The sequence below is a fragment of the Plasmodium gonderi genome, assembly GCF_002157705.1.
Source record: "Plasmodium gonderi DNA, contig: Chr07, whole genome shotgun sequence".
Lineage (NCBI taxonomy): Eukaryota > Apicomplexa > Aconoidasida > Haemosporida > Plasmodiidae > Plasmodium > Plasmodium gonderi.
Genome location: NW_021628932.1, coordinates 1,131,381 through 1,148,691, shown reverse-complemented (window position 1 = coordinate 1,148,691; position 17,311 = coordinate 1,131,381). Strand labels below are relative to the sequence as shown.

Here is a 17,311-nt window from a genome sequence, read left to right as displayed (position 1 = left end):
AGAGCTAGCCAACTTCCCCTTGTCCGTCTCAAGTGCGTATATCCATCCTATTTACCATTTGTTGATCCATCGCATAGCACGTAATTCCTCGTGGTCTTTTTTTTTTTTTTTTTTTTTTCATTTTACGTAGCTTTTATTTACACATTATTTCTATTTACATTGCTTCTTTTCACTTCATTTTACTTCTTTTCATTTTGCACCTTATGCCACACTCCCCATTTTAACTTGAACTTCCTGCGTGTAATAATCATGTTTATCGAAACGAACCTACGACCGCAACACAATTCTGAGCTGTTCAATTGAACATGAAAAAATAAATACACTATAATGTACCACCAATGAACAGGGGAAAAAAAAAAAAAAAAACGTTTGGTTTCACATCACACCTCATCATAACACGGTGTGGGTGTATAAATACCCCCGTTTTGTCACACAATAAATTTCGTACAATATGCAACATTATATGCATAAAAAAGTACATCCACAAAAGGGATTACAAAAAAAAAAAAAAAAACTTTTCCTTTTTGTAGTAATATTTTTCATTATATTTCTATAAGGATCAATAATATGTATGTATACATATTTATGAAAAGAGGGGGGGGGAGGGGATATATATATCATAAATGTGCTTTTCTTGTAGCAAAATTTTAAAATGGGACACCACAATTTTTTTCTCTCATTAGGCGCGCGCAATTTGGGCACGTAAAAAAAGGACACATAGGGACGAGAAAGCAAATGTATATATTTTACACAAAAAAACAGTGAATAATGTACATATATATATATGTACATATGTACGTACGTATGTACGTATGCATGCGCAGTGCCTAGGGTAGTGAATGGGAAAACTACCCAAAGCGGTTAAGCAGATTGCCAAAGTGGGTGCACAAATATTTTGAATCTGGTCTACAGCTTGGCTCTGGGTTAAGACACTGACGCATGACAAATAAGATATTACTAATGGCAACGTGAAACATTTTTTTGTTCGAAAATTTTTGATTCAATTTATTCATGTCTATGTAAATGAATTTTTCATAAAAACAAGTGGACACTGTAAAAAAATATGGTATTATATAATCATTTCTAAACGGTAGGGAATCGAAAAGAACTTCATACATTACAATTCCAAAGGAGTAAATATCACATTTGTAGGTGTACTCTTCTTCTCTAAACACCTCTGGTGCAGCATATGGATCATCACAATGTACATTTCGTTTCTCAAATTTTTTCGCTTGAAAGAGCAACAAGGGAGATGATGTCATCCTATTTATATTCTTTCCATCATTCATAGCGGTTATGTAAGGTAGCGGTATGTTAATTTTTTCCTTCAACCTGTACTTACCATCAGGGTGTTTTTTTCTGCATTCACAATCATTAGAATAACAACTAATACTGGTGCTATCATCTCTACTTCTTCCTTCAGTATGGAACATTGTTATGTAGGGTACTCTGCTCCTCCTACAAGCGTCCCAGTAATCTGGAATTCTTCCCCCTAAATAATTCAGCTTGTAATTGTAGTAGTTTTGTATAGATGACTTTTCAAAATTACATAATTTTACACTTCTCCCCTTTTCCTTTACAAATATGTTTTTGCTGCATATATTTCCATGAACAATACATTTCTTATGCATATAAAATAGAGAAATTGAAATTTCATAAAAGAGACGTATAATATTTTTATTTTTCAAGTATTTTTTTTTCTCCCCTTTTTTTCCGTCTACATCTCGAACGTGTTCCAATTTCCTCTCTGCGTATATGATCTCATGTAGGCATTTCCAATCATTCAAGTGTTCAAAAATCAATCCGAATTTTTCTTTCTTCTTATTCATGATACTCCCTAAATATTTCACTATATTAGGGTGTCTCAAATTGGATAGAATAAAATGTTCATTCAGAAATTCCATTCTTTGTGTTGCCCTTTCGATGGCACTTTTCGAATCATCACAATAATCAACTAGCGGTTCATCTCCATCTTGGTTCTCCCCCTCCCTCTCATTGTTCTTTCTCCCTTCAACTTGTTTCGCCATTCCATAATTTTTTTCCTTCTCATCGCTTGTTTTGTCTTCGTTTGCTCCGCCTGCTTCATCCACTTCATCCGTTTCTTTTTTCTCCTGCTCATCGAGACTCTCCCCCCGCTTAACCACTTGTTGCACTTCTAAATTTGACAAATTCTTTTTGACGTTTCCCCATCGATATAATAATGTACCATCCTTTATGCTTATCTGGTGCTGACGAAAAAGGAAATTTTGAGCAACATCTAAGATGTTTTTTCCGAAATGGGTAGTATATTCCTTATGAACTGAATTGTGAATAACCTCATTTGATGCATCATCATGAAGATTGTTATCCATTTGTATTCCATTTGGAAATTTGCTACATGAGCAATGGAATAATTTCTTTTTCCACATTGTTACTGAATACATTTTAAGCTTCACTGGAGTATTCTGGTAGTAGCAGAGGTACCACCATACCTTTCTTCCTTTTCTCTTCCCCTTTGTTTTTCTTTCTCCATTCCATTTTTTTCTCCCGTTTGTACCAAGTCTCCCCCCCTCCTCCTGCGTCTGCTCCTGCGTCTGCTCCTGCTCCTCTCCCTCTGGATTGATAACAACTAGCTCAGATTTAGACAAAGAATTGAAGCTTATTAAGGAATCTTTTGTTATATCTTGCCATGTTATTAGTAGCTGTAGATACATACTATGCAGTGAGTTAAATGTGTTTATAAAATTGAGAAGAAAATATATGTGTTCATATTTATGTACACCAAATTGTCTTAGCGCACTTTTATCGAGGGTGAAGAAATGGAAACCATTAACATGGTTATGCTTAAAACAGGGTATATATTTGTTCAGGTCAAACATGTAAAGAAGAACAAAAATGTGATAATTCTTCCACTCATATATACATTCAATTCTGTTTTTTTTATTTTTATATTTTAAATAGTTTAAAAGATAACAAAATTTTTTAACCATTCCCCCTCCCTTTTTCGATTTGGATAAATATTTTTTGTAAAATCTATTTTGATACATAATTTTTTTCCTTCTTCCGCATCTGGATATTGTGCTTTCTACCTTCCTCCAATTCGTCCCTGAACCCCTATCACAATTCAAATCCGTTTCATATGAATCATTGCTGGACGTATTGCCCAATTGGGGTTCATCAAAATTGGACTTATAATGTCTACCACTTATTAGTAACTTGTAACATTTCATTTTCCTTTTTATATTTTGTCTTTCCCTTCTTATTAGTTTTTTCTTTTCATTGTTCTTTAGGAGAAAAACAGAGTACCTCTCACTATTAATTTTTTTTTTCTTTTTAAAAAGTTTTTCAAAGTTAGAACCACTTGAATGAGCCACATCTGGGAAAAACTCATTTTCACTATCTGAATCTGTTTTGTAAAGAAAATTTTTCAAATTCAGTTTTGGCTTTTCCTTAAATGGATTTTTCTTCCTCTTTTTATTTCCCTCTCCTCTTGAGGTAAAGTCATCTATCATCTCATCGATTTCAAAATCGAGTGATCTGTCGGATGACATACAACATGAGCCATACCTTGAAAATTCCTGCGTCCTATGCATGGCACGTCTTGTGGAACCTTTGGAAAGGATGCAAAAGGGGACATTATTATCTTGTGGTGTTCCCTCATAATGGAGAAAATTAAGATCCCTGAATTCGTTACAACCTATGGCAGATTTGTTATTTTCACTGTGTCTTCGAGGATGCACTTCTTTCTGTTTTCTAATTAAACCTTTTATAAAATTAATTCTGGATTCATTATTTATGTAGTTTAAGGAGCCATTTGGATGACACGACAATTGAATAGCTTTTTTCTTCTTCTCATCAATTTGGTTATGATTTGAAAAATATTTCATAAATGATTTCCCTATACCAAATAATTTTAGAAAAATCTGTTTACGCACAAGAATTGACGTAGTTTTATCCGTATAGACAGGAAAAATATTACTTAGTTTTTTCTTAAAAATTATTTTCTTGTTTTTATAAAAATATATGTACATGTTCATATTTTTTGTAATTTTAATTTGCCGTTTTATTCTACTCGATTGAAATAAACAAAAATTGAAGCTACTATTTTTTTTTAATATTCCTACTCCATTCATTAAACCAAATTTGTACGATCCGAAAAAAAGTTCTTCATTTCTGTATGTACATCCAAAACCATGGGAAATGTTGTTTAGCCATTCGCCTGAACAGTTCAGAAATTTGTTTATTTTTTTTCATTTTTTATATTGCTATAACGGGGGGGGTAGGGCGAATGGGACACAAATGTTTTCATAGTCTCTACCCATTCGACGTGAAAAAAAAAAAAAAAAAAAAAAGTAAAATAAAATAAAAAAATTGTACCATAATGTGTATATATTTACACGTGTTATTATTACCGATTTTATCCACCACCACCCCTCAATGTATATTGCACAAAAATGCGAAAATTTTTAACCTGAGTAGACAACTTCCTTCTCGTTATATAAAATTCCATGGCCGCTTTTCTCATTTTCAATCCATTCGCTGCATTGGAGGGTGGGGTGAAGGTAGCCTCATTAGTAATTGTCCATTTGGCAGCGCAGAAAAATGGATGAATAAAATGGATGAGAAAAATGGATGAGAAAAATGGATGAGAAAAATGGATGAGAAAAATGGATGAGAAAAATGAATGAAAAAAATGAATGAGAAAAATGAATCAATAAAATGAATCAATAAAATGAATGCGAAAAATGAATCAATAAAATGAACCAATAAAATGAATGAAAAAAATAACACACTGATGTGGCAACATGTGAGAGCTTCCCCTATCCTGTTTACACTTTTCACTTGAATACAATTTCGCATGACTGTTCATCATTTCTCACCCCTCGTATATACTCCCAGATTCTTTGTATACATAATATCCATATCCATGTCTCCTTCTGTTTTTAGTTGTTCCTATGTAAATGTCTCCATTTTGGTATTCTAGCTTTGGTGGTGAAAATAAAAAATGAGTGGTGATGATCGATTAGGAAATTTTCACATGAAACAATGAACACAACATAGAAATGAAATTATGTTATCTGGATTGACATATAAATGAAGAGGTGTGTGGGGGAAGCTCTACGGTATATTCATTGTGCACATGTATGAACAGAAACAAAAAAGCGGATATGAACTTAGTTTGCACATACACATATACACAATTGCGTACTTCTCCAATAACGAAAATATGACGATGCGTCTCGAAAAAAAAAAAAAAAAAAAAAAAAAAAACATTCACGAATGTGCTGCGCTAACTTAGGGGGATAGGACAAATGTTATACACATGATTTATTAAAATCTGAAAAATGTGAATGCAATAGTAGTAGCTACTTGATTAAATATATAGTTATGGACTATAACTTTTTTCCTAATGTGTTATGCATGTTCTTACAATTTGATCAAAGGGTTCGTGGGTTAATATGTGACACACGCAGGTGTAAAGAAAATCATCACGTTCTTTATATTTCATCAGATAATCTTCTCTTAGTATTCTTTTCATTCCTCCGTTCATCCTGAACTAAAGCATGAGTTGCACATACGTATCCATATACATGTACATATATGTACATATATATATGTATGGGTATAGGCAAAGAGTCAGCGGCTCAATTGTGCAAGGGGAATGTTTTCTACATCCTTTTTTTTTTTTTTATTAAATAATTTGTATCATAAAAAAAAAAAAAAAAAAAAAAAAAAAACATGGCAAGGAAAAAAAAAGATAACCCCAAGGTGATACATTTCCTTTTTGTCACATGAAACCCTTGACATAACAATGAAGAGCGGTGTAGAGGTGTAATCTATGACTTAGTACATTACAAGTCTTTCCCAAAAAAAAAAAAAAAAAAAAAAAAAAAGAAAAACACTCAAATTTGCCTAAGAGTTTCTACTCATTCTTTAGTATAATTTACCAACGAGTTCCTATTCTTTTTTTTTCTGTTCTTGATTCCACTTTAGCGAGAATTTTTCAAAAGAAAAAAAAAAAAAAAAAAAAAAAAAAAAAATATATATATGCACACATAGGGGAGGTTAACACAATATACTATCCACTTACGCACCCCTTGAAATAGGAGACCCTTCATTTTTAAAACATCAAGTCATGTGCACATAACGAAGGATGTAAATGTCAAGTGGCACATGAGAATTACTCAGTCATTTGGATGTACATATATATATATATATGCATATATGAATCCGTGTGTGTGTGTGTGTGTGGAGAACGGAGGGGGAGCGGGGTAGGTACTTAGTTACCACCACATATGCTATGTTCGAAGTGAAGAGGGAATATATACCAAAAGGTAGACTTTTTTTTTACATTATTTGTTTTTTCATTTGACATTTTTTCCATTTATATGCATGTTTTTAATATAAGTATAGTAGCATACCCATGGGTAAAAAGAGTCCCATTTTATGAGCGAGCGGAAGAGAAGAAACCGGTGCATGTTCCTTTCCCCTCCTCTTCTTTTGCAAAATAGGTATATATAAAACACATCCACAATATCTTCACACATTTTGCAAAAATGCTTACAATATTACTACGTATGTATATATATATATATATATATAATACATATATGAATATATACTTTTGGTCACATGCCCAAAGGATAGAATTACATTAACATTATTTTTTTTTCAAGTTCTTGAAAGGCTTTATATCTACCTTTCTAAAATCTAAAAAATGTGTGACGTGTTTTTCTCCCTAATATCATTTATGTGTATATATAAAAATACTATATTGGACAGAACATTTATATTTTAAAACACATACAATAATTACAAAAAATTAAAAAACGAATATGACACGTTTTTATTTTATTTATTTTATTTTTTTTTTTTTTTCCTGGAACATGACATTTTTCTTTTTTATTCGCTTATATAAATTCAAAATTTTTCAAAAGATAAGGGAACCTTATTTGTTCTAACTGCGTAAAAATAAAAAAACTATATGTAATAATATCCATTATGCAAAGGGTTCAAAAAAAAAAAAAAAAAAAAAATTACTCGATAAAAAAGAACATGCTAAAAAACTTTCCCTTTTTTTTTTTTTTTTTTGGGGAGGGGTTATTTATTTTTTTCTTTTTATAAAAAAATATTTCTATAAAGGGATATACAAAATAATATATAATACAAAAATGTATACAAATGCGTGTGCAGAAAACACATGCATCATATGCCACATGTTAAATCTATAAAATCGGAAATATCATGCATGATGTGTGTTGGGATCATATGCATATATACATATATACATAAATGCATATATATATATATGTCACATCCGTTGCTCTCATGTGAAGGTTATATTTATTTGATGTGCTTTCATCATATATTAAGCGGCCGGAGGAAATAAGGGTTCATAACTTGGCTCGGGTTGGTTTTCTAAATTCAGAGAAACATCATAAACAAACCAAACCCACTTGCTTTGTCAACTTTTTTTTTTTTTTGGAGCTCCGTAAAATTTCTATGGACCTCTCTCTCCCTTTCTTTTCACCACAATTCCTGCTCCCCTGTGCCTCCCTTTTTTTTTTTTTTTTTTTTTTTTTTCTTTCATATTCATTTTTTCTCATCATCTTGAATCACCTCTTCCTCCTCCTCCTCCTGCTCTCTTTTTCAATCACAAAAGGTTTGATCAGTCTGAATGATAAATGGCCAGGTAAGAAGAGAAGGTTCATAACCAGCTAAGTAAAGTGAGTTCAAGAGTTTGTTATATGTTTCAAGGAGAATGGTTCTGTATTTAGATAAAATAATCATGGGTTCAGTTGATTTTTCACCAGCTATAATTATATGTTCATATTCTTTTTGTTCATTAGCTTCAGCATATACTATATTAACATTATTGTTTAATAAGATTTGTTGATTTCCTTCTACTAAATAAATACTTGCATTGAACACATCAACTACTGTGGCTTGTTCTTCAAGTTTTTTATTCAAAATTAATTTAAATGTCATTTCAGATTTGTGTTCTCCAAATAAATAATTTCTATCACATGAAAAGTTTACTAAAATGTATGCTGAATCTCCATCTCTTTTTAAACCTGAGAAATCATATTTCGTACATCTGCATAACAAACCTGGAAATATTTTATCAGAAGCATTAGTAGCAATTTCATAGAAAGTTCCTTGTAATTGATTCAGGTCTATGTCCTTGGTGATTACGTGCACAATACCGTCCTGTGGGCAGAAGGTGAAAAAAAAAAAAAAAATGAAACAAAATGGAAAGAAGCAAAAAGAAAAAAAAAAAAAAAAAAATCAAATAAGTAAACATTTTGAGCTTATTTTGTGCATTCCTCCCACTTATTCATTGGTCGGTAGGGGGAGGGGGGGGAGATGGATTAACGTAGGAAAGGGATTAAAACATATGTGGGCATATGTAGCCATATACATATATACATATATATATATATATATATATATATATATATATATATATATATATATATACATATATCTACCCCCCTTTTCCACTTCTCCAAATACTCCTCCTCCAAACCCGCAAGCCTCCCTTCGTTCGCACTCTCATTATTATGAGCTCTCACTGATGAGCTATTTCTTTCTTTTTTTTTTTTTTTTTTTTTTTTTTTTTTTTTCTTCATGCTTACATTATTGGGGGTGTCTGATGATCTCACGGAAGAGAGCAATGCAAAAATAAAAAGGCAAAAAAATTTAGCAATCATTTTTAAAAAAAATTGTAAAAAAAAAAATATTCTTTAAAAATTTGAAATATGCGTCGGATAAAATGGGATAATCAAACTGTTATATATATATATATATATGTATAATTCTTCTACAATAGAATTAACAACTCTTTTAGGTCTATGAGCCACGGTTATTCGCAATATTTTCTAATTTATTCAAAAATAAAATATTAAAAATTAAAGTAATAATAATAAGAAGATGAACAATAATAACAATAATAATAATAGTAACAATAATAACAATAGTAACAATAGTAACAGTAATAATATAATAAATAACGGTCAATTTTGTATAATTTATTTAAAAAAAAAAAAAAAAAGTATCAAAAGAATTGTAGAGAAATAATAAAGTTACAAAAAATTGAAATTCATAAATTAAACGATATATATAATTAATAATATAAAAGATGAGTAACTGGATGTTTTTTTTATAATTAAAAAAAAAAAAAAAAAAAAAGGTCAGCAAATTCGCTGGTTTCTATATATTATGTGAATATATTGGATTGGGGTTTTCTTTTCTCGGGTATTTTTTTCAAAGTTGATAAAATGTAACAAACGGGAAAAATAGGCAAGAAAAGGAATGAAGAAAAAACATGAATTTATAAATTAGTTGCTATTTTTTTTTTTTTTTAATTTAATTAGAGAGGGGGCAAAGGGGGGTAAAAAGTGGACTACGCTGAGAGATGCAGCAAAGTTATTCACTGGGAGTTGCCCTATATAGTCTACATAAAATACATACATATATATATATATATAACTCTACAACATGTAGTTATTATATTGTATACATGCAAAACATATGGCAACAAGTGTTGTTAAAATTTATTCAAGTATTTATTTATGTATTTATTTATGCATTTATTTATGTATTTATTTATGTATTTATTTTTTTTTTTTTTTTCCTCGCCTCCAGCCCCCCTTAAACTTTCCTGCCAAAGTAACGCACTCCAAGTGGCACCATGTTCAGATATTAAAAAAAAGAAAACAAATTAAAATAAATGGAGAAGAGAGACTATATATATTTATAAATATAAAAACCCCATAATCCATCCAATCCCCCCCCCCCCCCACTCCCTAATCATGTTTAAAAAGTATACATTTTTCTATGCATGTTGCATGGGTTCTCATCATATATATATATGAAAATCAATTTTTTTAAAGGGTTCTTCTAAAAGCACCACCACGACTCCATAAAAAGCCCTTGTTTTGTATGCTTTTTTTTTTTTTTTTTTTTTTTTTAACCCAATTGTTAAATTAACAAAACTGCATGAGTGTTGTGGAAAAATTACATGCGTGCATGTAAAAATAAAAAATATATATATATATATATATATATATATATATATATATATATAATACATAGGTAAAAAATACGGGCGTGAATTATCGGGGGGATGAGGGGTGCAATAAAAAAAAATTGAATACATCAATAGCGGGGCAGTGCAAGGGCAGTTTGTTATTATTTAAAAAAATGCCGTTGCCAGTTCTGAAGCACGTGTTACATAAGTATAAAATGTATGCTATGTTATGTATATACATATATACATACATACGTAGATATATGCGCATCGAATGTATGTAGTAAACCCAGGAAGCTAGTAGGTGCCCAAGTACCGGATAAAAAGGGGGGAAGAAAAATACCCATAAAAACTAATGATGCAATTTTCATTATTTAACAACGTTTGATGGGTGGAAGGAAAAAAAAAAAAAAAAAAAAAAGTGTATTTTTAATTTTATATATATATCATCAGAAAAATGTCCCTAAAGCGAACCCTGAACACCCCTCCACCTACCACCACAGACTCATCACCCCTCTCTCAATTTATTCTTTATTAATATATATATAATTTAAATGGATATAAAAATTACAAAAGTATTTACAACGCTTCGTCCACACTGCCACAAAGGTGTTAGAATATTTTACATTATGTTGTCAGTTTATGTACATATTATTTTTTTTTTTTTTTTTTTTCTTTGTTATCTCTTTACGTTTTTTTCTGCAAACATATTGTGTGATGAAAAAGTGATTGTAATGTCAACTTTTGTTGACGTGCCCAAATGCTGGGGATGGAAGAAGAAAAAAAACCCCATTTTACCATAGGTGCATATAAATAATATTCTTACCAATTTTATACATGTTATGTTATTATATATATATATATATATATATGTATATGAAAAAAACAGACGTAAAAAAAAATAAAAATAACCTCTTCACCGCAACTCTTACCATAAACAAATATAGGAGGGCATGCGAAAACATTCTCTGTTAGAGACTTTTTTTCTTTTTCTTCGTTTTCAGCAATTGCATATTTTTAAAGTATTTAATATTTTCCCATTTTTATATCATCCTCTTGTTTAGTTTTTTTTGATATGCCCCCACCCCCGCCCCCCATTTTATATACAATAGTCGGATTTACATCAAACATTGAAAAAAAAAAAAAAAAAAAAATTAATATAAAAACAAATTAAATGCTCAATAAAGGTTGTAAAAGTATTAACCGTGTAGGTAATGCACGAAGTAAAAAAAAAAAAAAAAAAATATTCATATTTTATTTTGTTTTCATAAAAAGGGAACACATAATGGGGGGGGGGGGGGGTAGTGACTCCGCCCAAGTCAATAGAATTGCATGCCCAGTTTGCAAATCGAAAGGACAACAATGTCATAATGTGTGGATGGTAGAAATCATTCGGTAATTTTTTTCCCCTGTCTTTTTTCCAATATGTGTTCCTGTTTGTATGTATTTACCACTTATTCTAACTATACATATTTAATAACCTTATAGGATATGGGGGTTGGAAGAAGAGTGTAGAGGGAGAAATAAAAAAAAAAGGAAGGCCAACCATAATTTTGTTCGCTTATGTTCATCCGTTTATGTTCAATTACGAGTTAGTATAAATGTATATACGCATGTGTAAGTGTGTCATATATGGTATATATATATATATATATATATATATATATATATATAGCACTGTTGTAACTTTTTTTTTTTTTTTTTTTTTTCCCTCTTTTTTATATATATAAAATTAACAATACTTGTATTTATGGTTCACCACAAATTGTTAAGTAAACGGGGTGAGAGAGAGAGAGACACCGGAAGGGGGTGGTGCGAAGTAGTAGTTCAGTCCATCTTGTTAATATATACATGTAAAGCAAAAAAAAATAAAATAAAATAAAACAGAGTGATACAATATAATTGCAAAATGAAGAAATATTATTACAAAAAAGAAAAAAAAAAAAAAAATATGTATGTATGAAAAGCCATCTTTTTTTGTATTTATGAAAAGGTTGTATAAAAACATGAAAAAATTCATCGCATATGGTGGGAGAGAAAATTGTATCGACATCTCTTCTTCAAGATGTGTTTCTCAAAATACAAGCGGACAAATAGACAAGCATACAAGGCAATATATGTATTATTCATGTGTTTATAAAACGGGCGATAGGGATGGGACACGATTTTCCCATTCTTAGTTCATCCCACGAATAGCGCACACGTATTACATGCACATGTGTTATATTCACATGTATGTATTATGTATGTATGTACATATTTCTTTTTTTTTTTTTTTTTTTTTTTTACTTGTGAAAATAATAAAAATATATCACAGCGTTTCCATTTCCCCCCAAACCACCCCTTTGCATGGCTCCATCATTCCCTGCTTGTCATCACAATTTATTCTACTTGTCTCCAGTGGGTATGTCCGTCCTTCGAAGTAACATTCCATACAATATGTCGTTTTTAATATTATGCATGGAAATTTTCTTATTTTTGGAAGATCTATTTTCTAATATGGACGAGTTAATAATTGCATTGATTTCTTCATCTATATTTTCCTCCATATTTTCCTCCATATTTTCCTCCATATTTGCATCCATATTTTCATCTATATTTTCATCCATATTTTCCTCCATATTTTCACCAATATTTTTATCTATATCTTCATCTATATCTTCATCTGTATTTTTAAAATTAGAACCCATTTTGCCCTTCTCTTTGGACACATTGCTCTTATGCATTTCTCCCTTCGTTCTTAAATATTCACTAGAACCTACAAAGTTGGGGCTCCTTCTCTGCATATTTCGACGTGCATCTGGAAGAAAGTCTCTATATGTGTATTTATTGGTTCTTGCTTGTGATGTATGTCTACTACCATACATGTAAAATGTGTCTGTTCCTTTGTACATGTTTGATGTTTTCATTTTTTCATTTTCCACTGTATCATGCATATCTCTAAATTTGAAATGCTTGTCCTCTGGATCGAGGCGAAATATTAATTCTTCATCAGTAACTAAAAGGGAGTTTTTTTTCTTGCTGCTCATATTTTTACTCTCATCTATAAGGTTTAAGTAAACGCGATATTCACAATTTAACAATCTGAAGAGGTACTTGTCGACTTGTTGAACTGTTGCTAATGCTTTCATATCCTTTGAAAATTCATCAATAATATTGTTAGTTAAGTTTGTAATATACACTGGTAGGGGTTCTAGAATACGTAAAAATCTAATGAATACTAAAAAAAATTTCGTTAATTTAAATTTCAGTAATGGTGCATTCTGAAAATATTTCGCACATCTTTCAAGTATTATGCATATCATCTTGATGTTAATAAAGCTACAGCACTCTGGATCCTGCACCATGTTGAGGAACACGGGGTTCCGTCTGTTGATGAGTAGGAATTTGTGCACTGAGTCTCTGTAGTTATCGAAGGAGAAGTAGTCACTCCGGGGCGTGGATGCGGTGTTTTGGCTAGATACGGTGTTTTGGCTAGATACGGTGTTTTGGCTAGATGCGGTGTTCTGGTTAGATGCGGTGTTCTGGTTAGATGCGGTGTTCTGGTTAGATGCGGTGTTCTGGTTAGATGCGGTGTTCTGGTTAGATGCAATGTTTTGGCTAGATGCGATGTTCTGGTTACATGCAATGTTTTGGCTAGATGCGGCATTCTGGTTAGATGCAGCGTTTTGGCTAGATGCAATGTTTTGGCTAGATGCAGCATTCTGGCTAGACCCGACGTTATGCGTGTCGAAGAATACACGCCCCCGAATGCCTTGGGAAAGACTTTTATTCTCCATAAAAATCTGATAGATGCATGCAATGTGGTGGTAATTGGCCATGTCGACATCTGATAGGGCGACCAAGAAGTAAAGCAAATCCAAAACGTTGGATGAGTTCAACATTTTGTACACAAAAAGCTCGGAAAAAATATAAGCGTACTGAATCAGGAAATTAAACTTTTGAAAATCATTCCTTTGGATGATAGATATAATGCGTTCATATAAATCATCTATAATTTGTGTAACAAAACTTGGTTTATGCAAAGCAAGGTAAAATAAGAGAGATGCTAAATTACCAATTTGGTATATACTCATATAAATTAAGAATTTAAAAATGTATTTCTTCAACATTGTTGTAGTGAACATGTCATCCCAGTTAAATTTTCTTATATATATACATACCTCTTCCATGGATATTTTTTCTATATCTTGAAAGAGTAACTTTTTTAAGAAATATTTTTTTCTCAAATCTTGTTCAGAATATTTTGAATTTTTTTTTTTTTTTTTCAAATTTTTATTTTGTGGATAAAATTCTTGTTCTATTTTAATGCAACATTCTTCAAAAAGTAAATCTAAAGATGTTGATAAATTTCGAGAACTTTTCATTTTTTTAATTTTTTGCAACAAATTTAAGAACCGAATATGTGTCTTGGAATTGTTTAACAAGAATGAAGAACAATTTTCTAATATATAAAAAGACAATTCAGCGTGATCTGATGTAAAATTCTCATTCAGAAGATTCAAAATATCCAAAATGTATGTCATATCTAACAATTTAAATTTTGTCAATTCGCAAATATATTTTATACATTTTGTTTTCTTATTCTGACAAGGTAGTTTTTCTTTAATTAATTTTTCGGTTATTCTTTTTACCTCTTCAATAACCATCACCGTCATGTCTTTCCTGTATATGTTAATAATGGCGATATATCGACAGTAAAACGGGATCAAATTTAGAACCACTTGATTTATATGTGTAATTGTATTTGCAACAATCTTCCTTTTCTTCTTCGTGTTGTAGTTCAGTAGAAATGTCATTACATGATCCTCCAATATTTTCTCACTATTCATACTTAGCAACTTCTCTAGGTATCTGTTGAATCCTTTTTTCTGGTCTTTCCATAAAGAACTATCTGTCACAGAAGTTGTTCCGGGGAGGGTATCCAACCCAGACACCACAGGGGTAGATGATGCGTTCACTTCTCCCTCTTTCAATGCACTCTTAGCATTTTCTCTTTTGCATTCAATGTTCTTTTCACAAGTCGTATCATTACTAATGTTGTTGTTGTTGTTGTTGTTGTTGTTGTTGCAGCTGTTGTTGTCGCTGCTCTTCTTCTTCATTTGATTGTCCCGTTCCTCCATTTTTTCTGCACTGGAGAGGTGAATCCCGTGTGTGTCATCATCATCACACTCATCATCGTTAACTGCTACGTTAATATTTGAATAATCGGGAAATTTTGTATAAAACAACCTCTCTTCTTCATTAATCCACAAGGAATAAGATTCATCAACTGTTACTTCCTTATCGTTCATGTATTTTTTCTTCTTCAAATTATCAAATAATTTAATGTGTTTAACACTTTCTTCATTAAGTCCCACCATCTCAATACCGATTATTTGTATTTCGTCTAAATTGGGGCCATTTCTTTGCATAAAACAACATAGTTTTTTGCACTTGTCATAGATGCTGAAAAATTCAAACTCTTCTTTTTGTCTAGAAATTTTAGCACTGCTAGTATATTCATTTATCACATGTTCTCCGTATAGATATATCAGCAAATTATGCATGCTACTGTTGTAAAATACCTGAAGAATGTTCATTACGAGATCTTTTATTTCGCTCATGCAAGGGAACCCATTAATTCGCAAGCTGGTTGACACGTTGAGCGGCGTGCTAGTCCTGATGACATTAGCATCGCCAATGGAACAAACATTATTTCTGTTCATAAAAAAAACTGTTCCTACGTTTGAGAAAAAGTAATTGTATGCTATTATTGTATTAACGGCAAGGTGTTTTCTCACAGCACGTAATACATCAGATGTAGTGGAGTAAAATTTTCCGTCTCGCTTTTCCTGCAAACTTTGAGTAAGGGCAATTTTTTCATTGTCGAATACTTGAGAATCTAAAGTTAGGGTAAAGAAAAAAGTCATGTTTATGAACATGTATGTAAGAAGATCATTATTCTTGCATATTCCAAGTAGTAATAATTCAAAGTACACACATATCAATGTTTTCCTTATTTTGTTCTTTTTTTCCAATTTCTTTAAAAAATTTGAATCATTAAACATTTCCTTTATGTATGCCTTCTGATCTGCCAAGTTGCTTTTCCAAAATTTTGTTTCTTTATGTTCATTACCAAATAAATCATAATCCAACATGAACGTGTCGCTTTCTGGCCCCTCCTTACGAAGCTGAGCGTTTAAATTTTTCATTACAGTGCTTTTCGCCTTCTGAAAAATTCGCAATTCTTTTAGTTTCTCCTTCATGTCATCTCCAATAGGCTCCCCTCCACTTTGGTTTGCACTACGGACATTTCCTTCATCATCTTGACCTTGAGAAGCATCCTTCTGATGATCGGTACTATGTTTTGCCATGTCTACACCATTTTTGGTGACGTCCAGTCTATCCAGTTTTCGTGTCTCTTCCTTTGAGACAGGGCGCTTGGGGGTAGAGGAGGGCTCCTTTACAGAAAAGTTGGACTCACTGATATTATTGTATAAATCATAAAAAACGATAAAAAAGTAATTTTTATCATCTTCATCAAGTTTGAAATATCTTGCAAAAATTGTTTTATCGATGTGTTCACCTACATTTTCATAATTGTCATTCATATATTTAATTAAATTAATAAAAAGAAAAAGATCAGGATATTTGTTAACATAGTAAATTAAATTAAATATATAGTTAAATATCTCACTTAAATATTTCGAAATATTTAATTGTTTAATATCATTTTGTAAACTTTCTAAATAACTTGTTTGTAAATTTGTTACATTTGTATTTTTTAACTTGTTTATAAATTTTTGTATTTGCATTACGCTCATGTTCTTTTTATTTTCAATAACTGCATTATTATTCTCTTCCTTTTTCTCTTCTTCATTTTGACGAATTATTATTTTATTTCTCAACACATCATTTTCTCTTGAATTAGAAAGTTGCGCCTCCCGTTCTTCCTCCGTCCATGCGTTGCTTTCCTTCGACGTCATTTTGTTTTCGTTCCTTTTCTGTTCTCCTCCCTCTTCCTATTCCTTATGTCGCTTTTTCTTCAACGTAGGACAAACTCCCCCACCCCTCCTTCTCCTTCCTTGTAGATGTTCATAAAAATGGACAAAATAAGGGAAGAAATTGGGTTATGAAAAAAAAAAAAAACATGTGCATAAATACATTTACAGTTTGGAAAGTTCAATACCCCTTGCTTTGTTGCATTACTTTCTTCCTCTTTTTCGTTCACTTATTATTTCTCCTTTTCCCCAAGCTTATTCGTGTCACTGACTGGCGCCACGTTTTGGGGTGATATTTTCTCCTTTTTTTTTTTTT

The 17,311-nt window shown here is 31.3% G+C and overlaps 3 protein-coding genes across 3 annotated transcripts; all 3 read right to left on the bottom strand.

Annotated features, from left to right (window-relative positions):
* Positions 1–848: 848 nt before the first annotated feature.
* Positions 849–5,518, bottom strand: PGO_072380 (protein kinase; the record flags this gene model as incomplete). Its single annotated transcript, XM_028687111.1, has 4 exons — positions 849–4,198; positions 4,451–4,518; positions 4,860–4,963; positions 5,411–5,518. The coding sequence occupies 4 exons, from the start codon at positions 5,516–5,518 to the stop codon at positions 849–851; spliced, it is 3,630 nt and encodes a 1,209-aa protein (XP_028542912.1).
* Positions 5,519–7,629: 2,111 nt separating this feature from the next.
* PGO_072370 (hypothetical protein, conserved) lies at positions 7,630–8,693 on the bottom strand (the record flags this gene model as incomplete). Its single annotated transcript, XM_028687110.1, has 2 exons — positions 7,630–8,190; positions 8,619–8,693. 2 exons carry the CDS (start codon positions 8,691–8,693, stop codon positions 7,630–7,632), a joined length of 636 nt encoding a protein of 211 aa, XP_028542911.1.
* Positions 8,694–12,399: 3,706 nt separating this feature from the next.
* PGO_072360 (hypothetical protein, conserved) lies at positions 12,400–16,980 on the bottom strand (the record flags this gene model as incomplete). The annotated part of the gene is made up of 1 exon (XM_028687109.1): positions 12,400–16,980. The coding sequence occupies one exon, from the start codon at positions 16,978–16,980 to the stop codon at positions 12,400–12,402; it is 4,581 nt and encodes a 1,526-aa protein (XP_028542910.1).
* Positions 16,981–17,311: the final 331 nt, after the last annotated feature.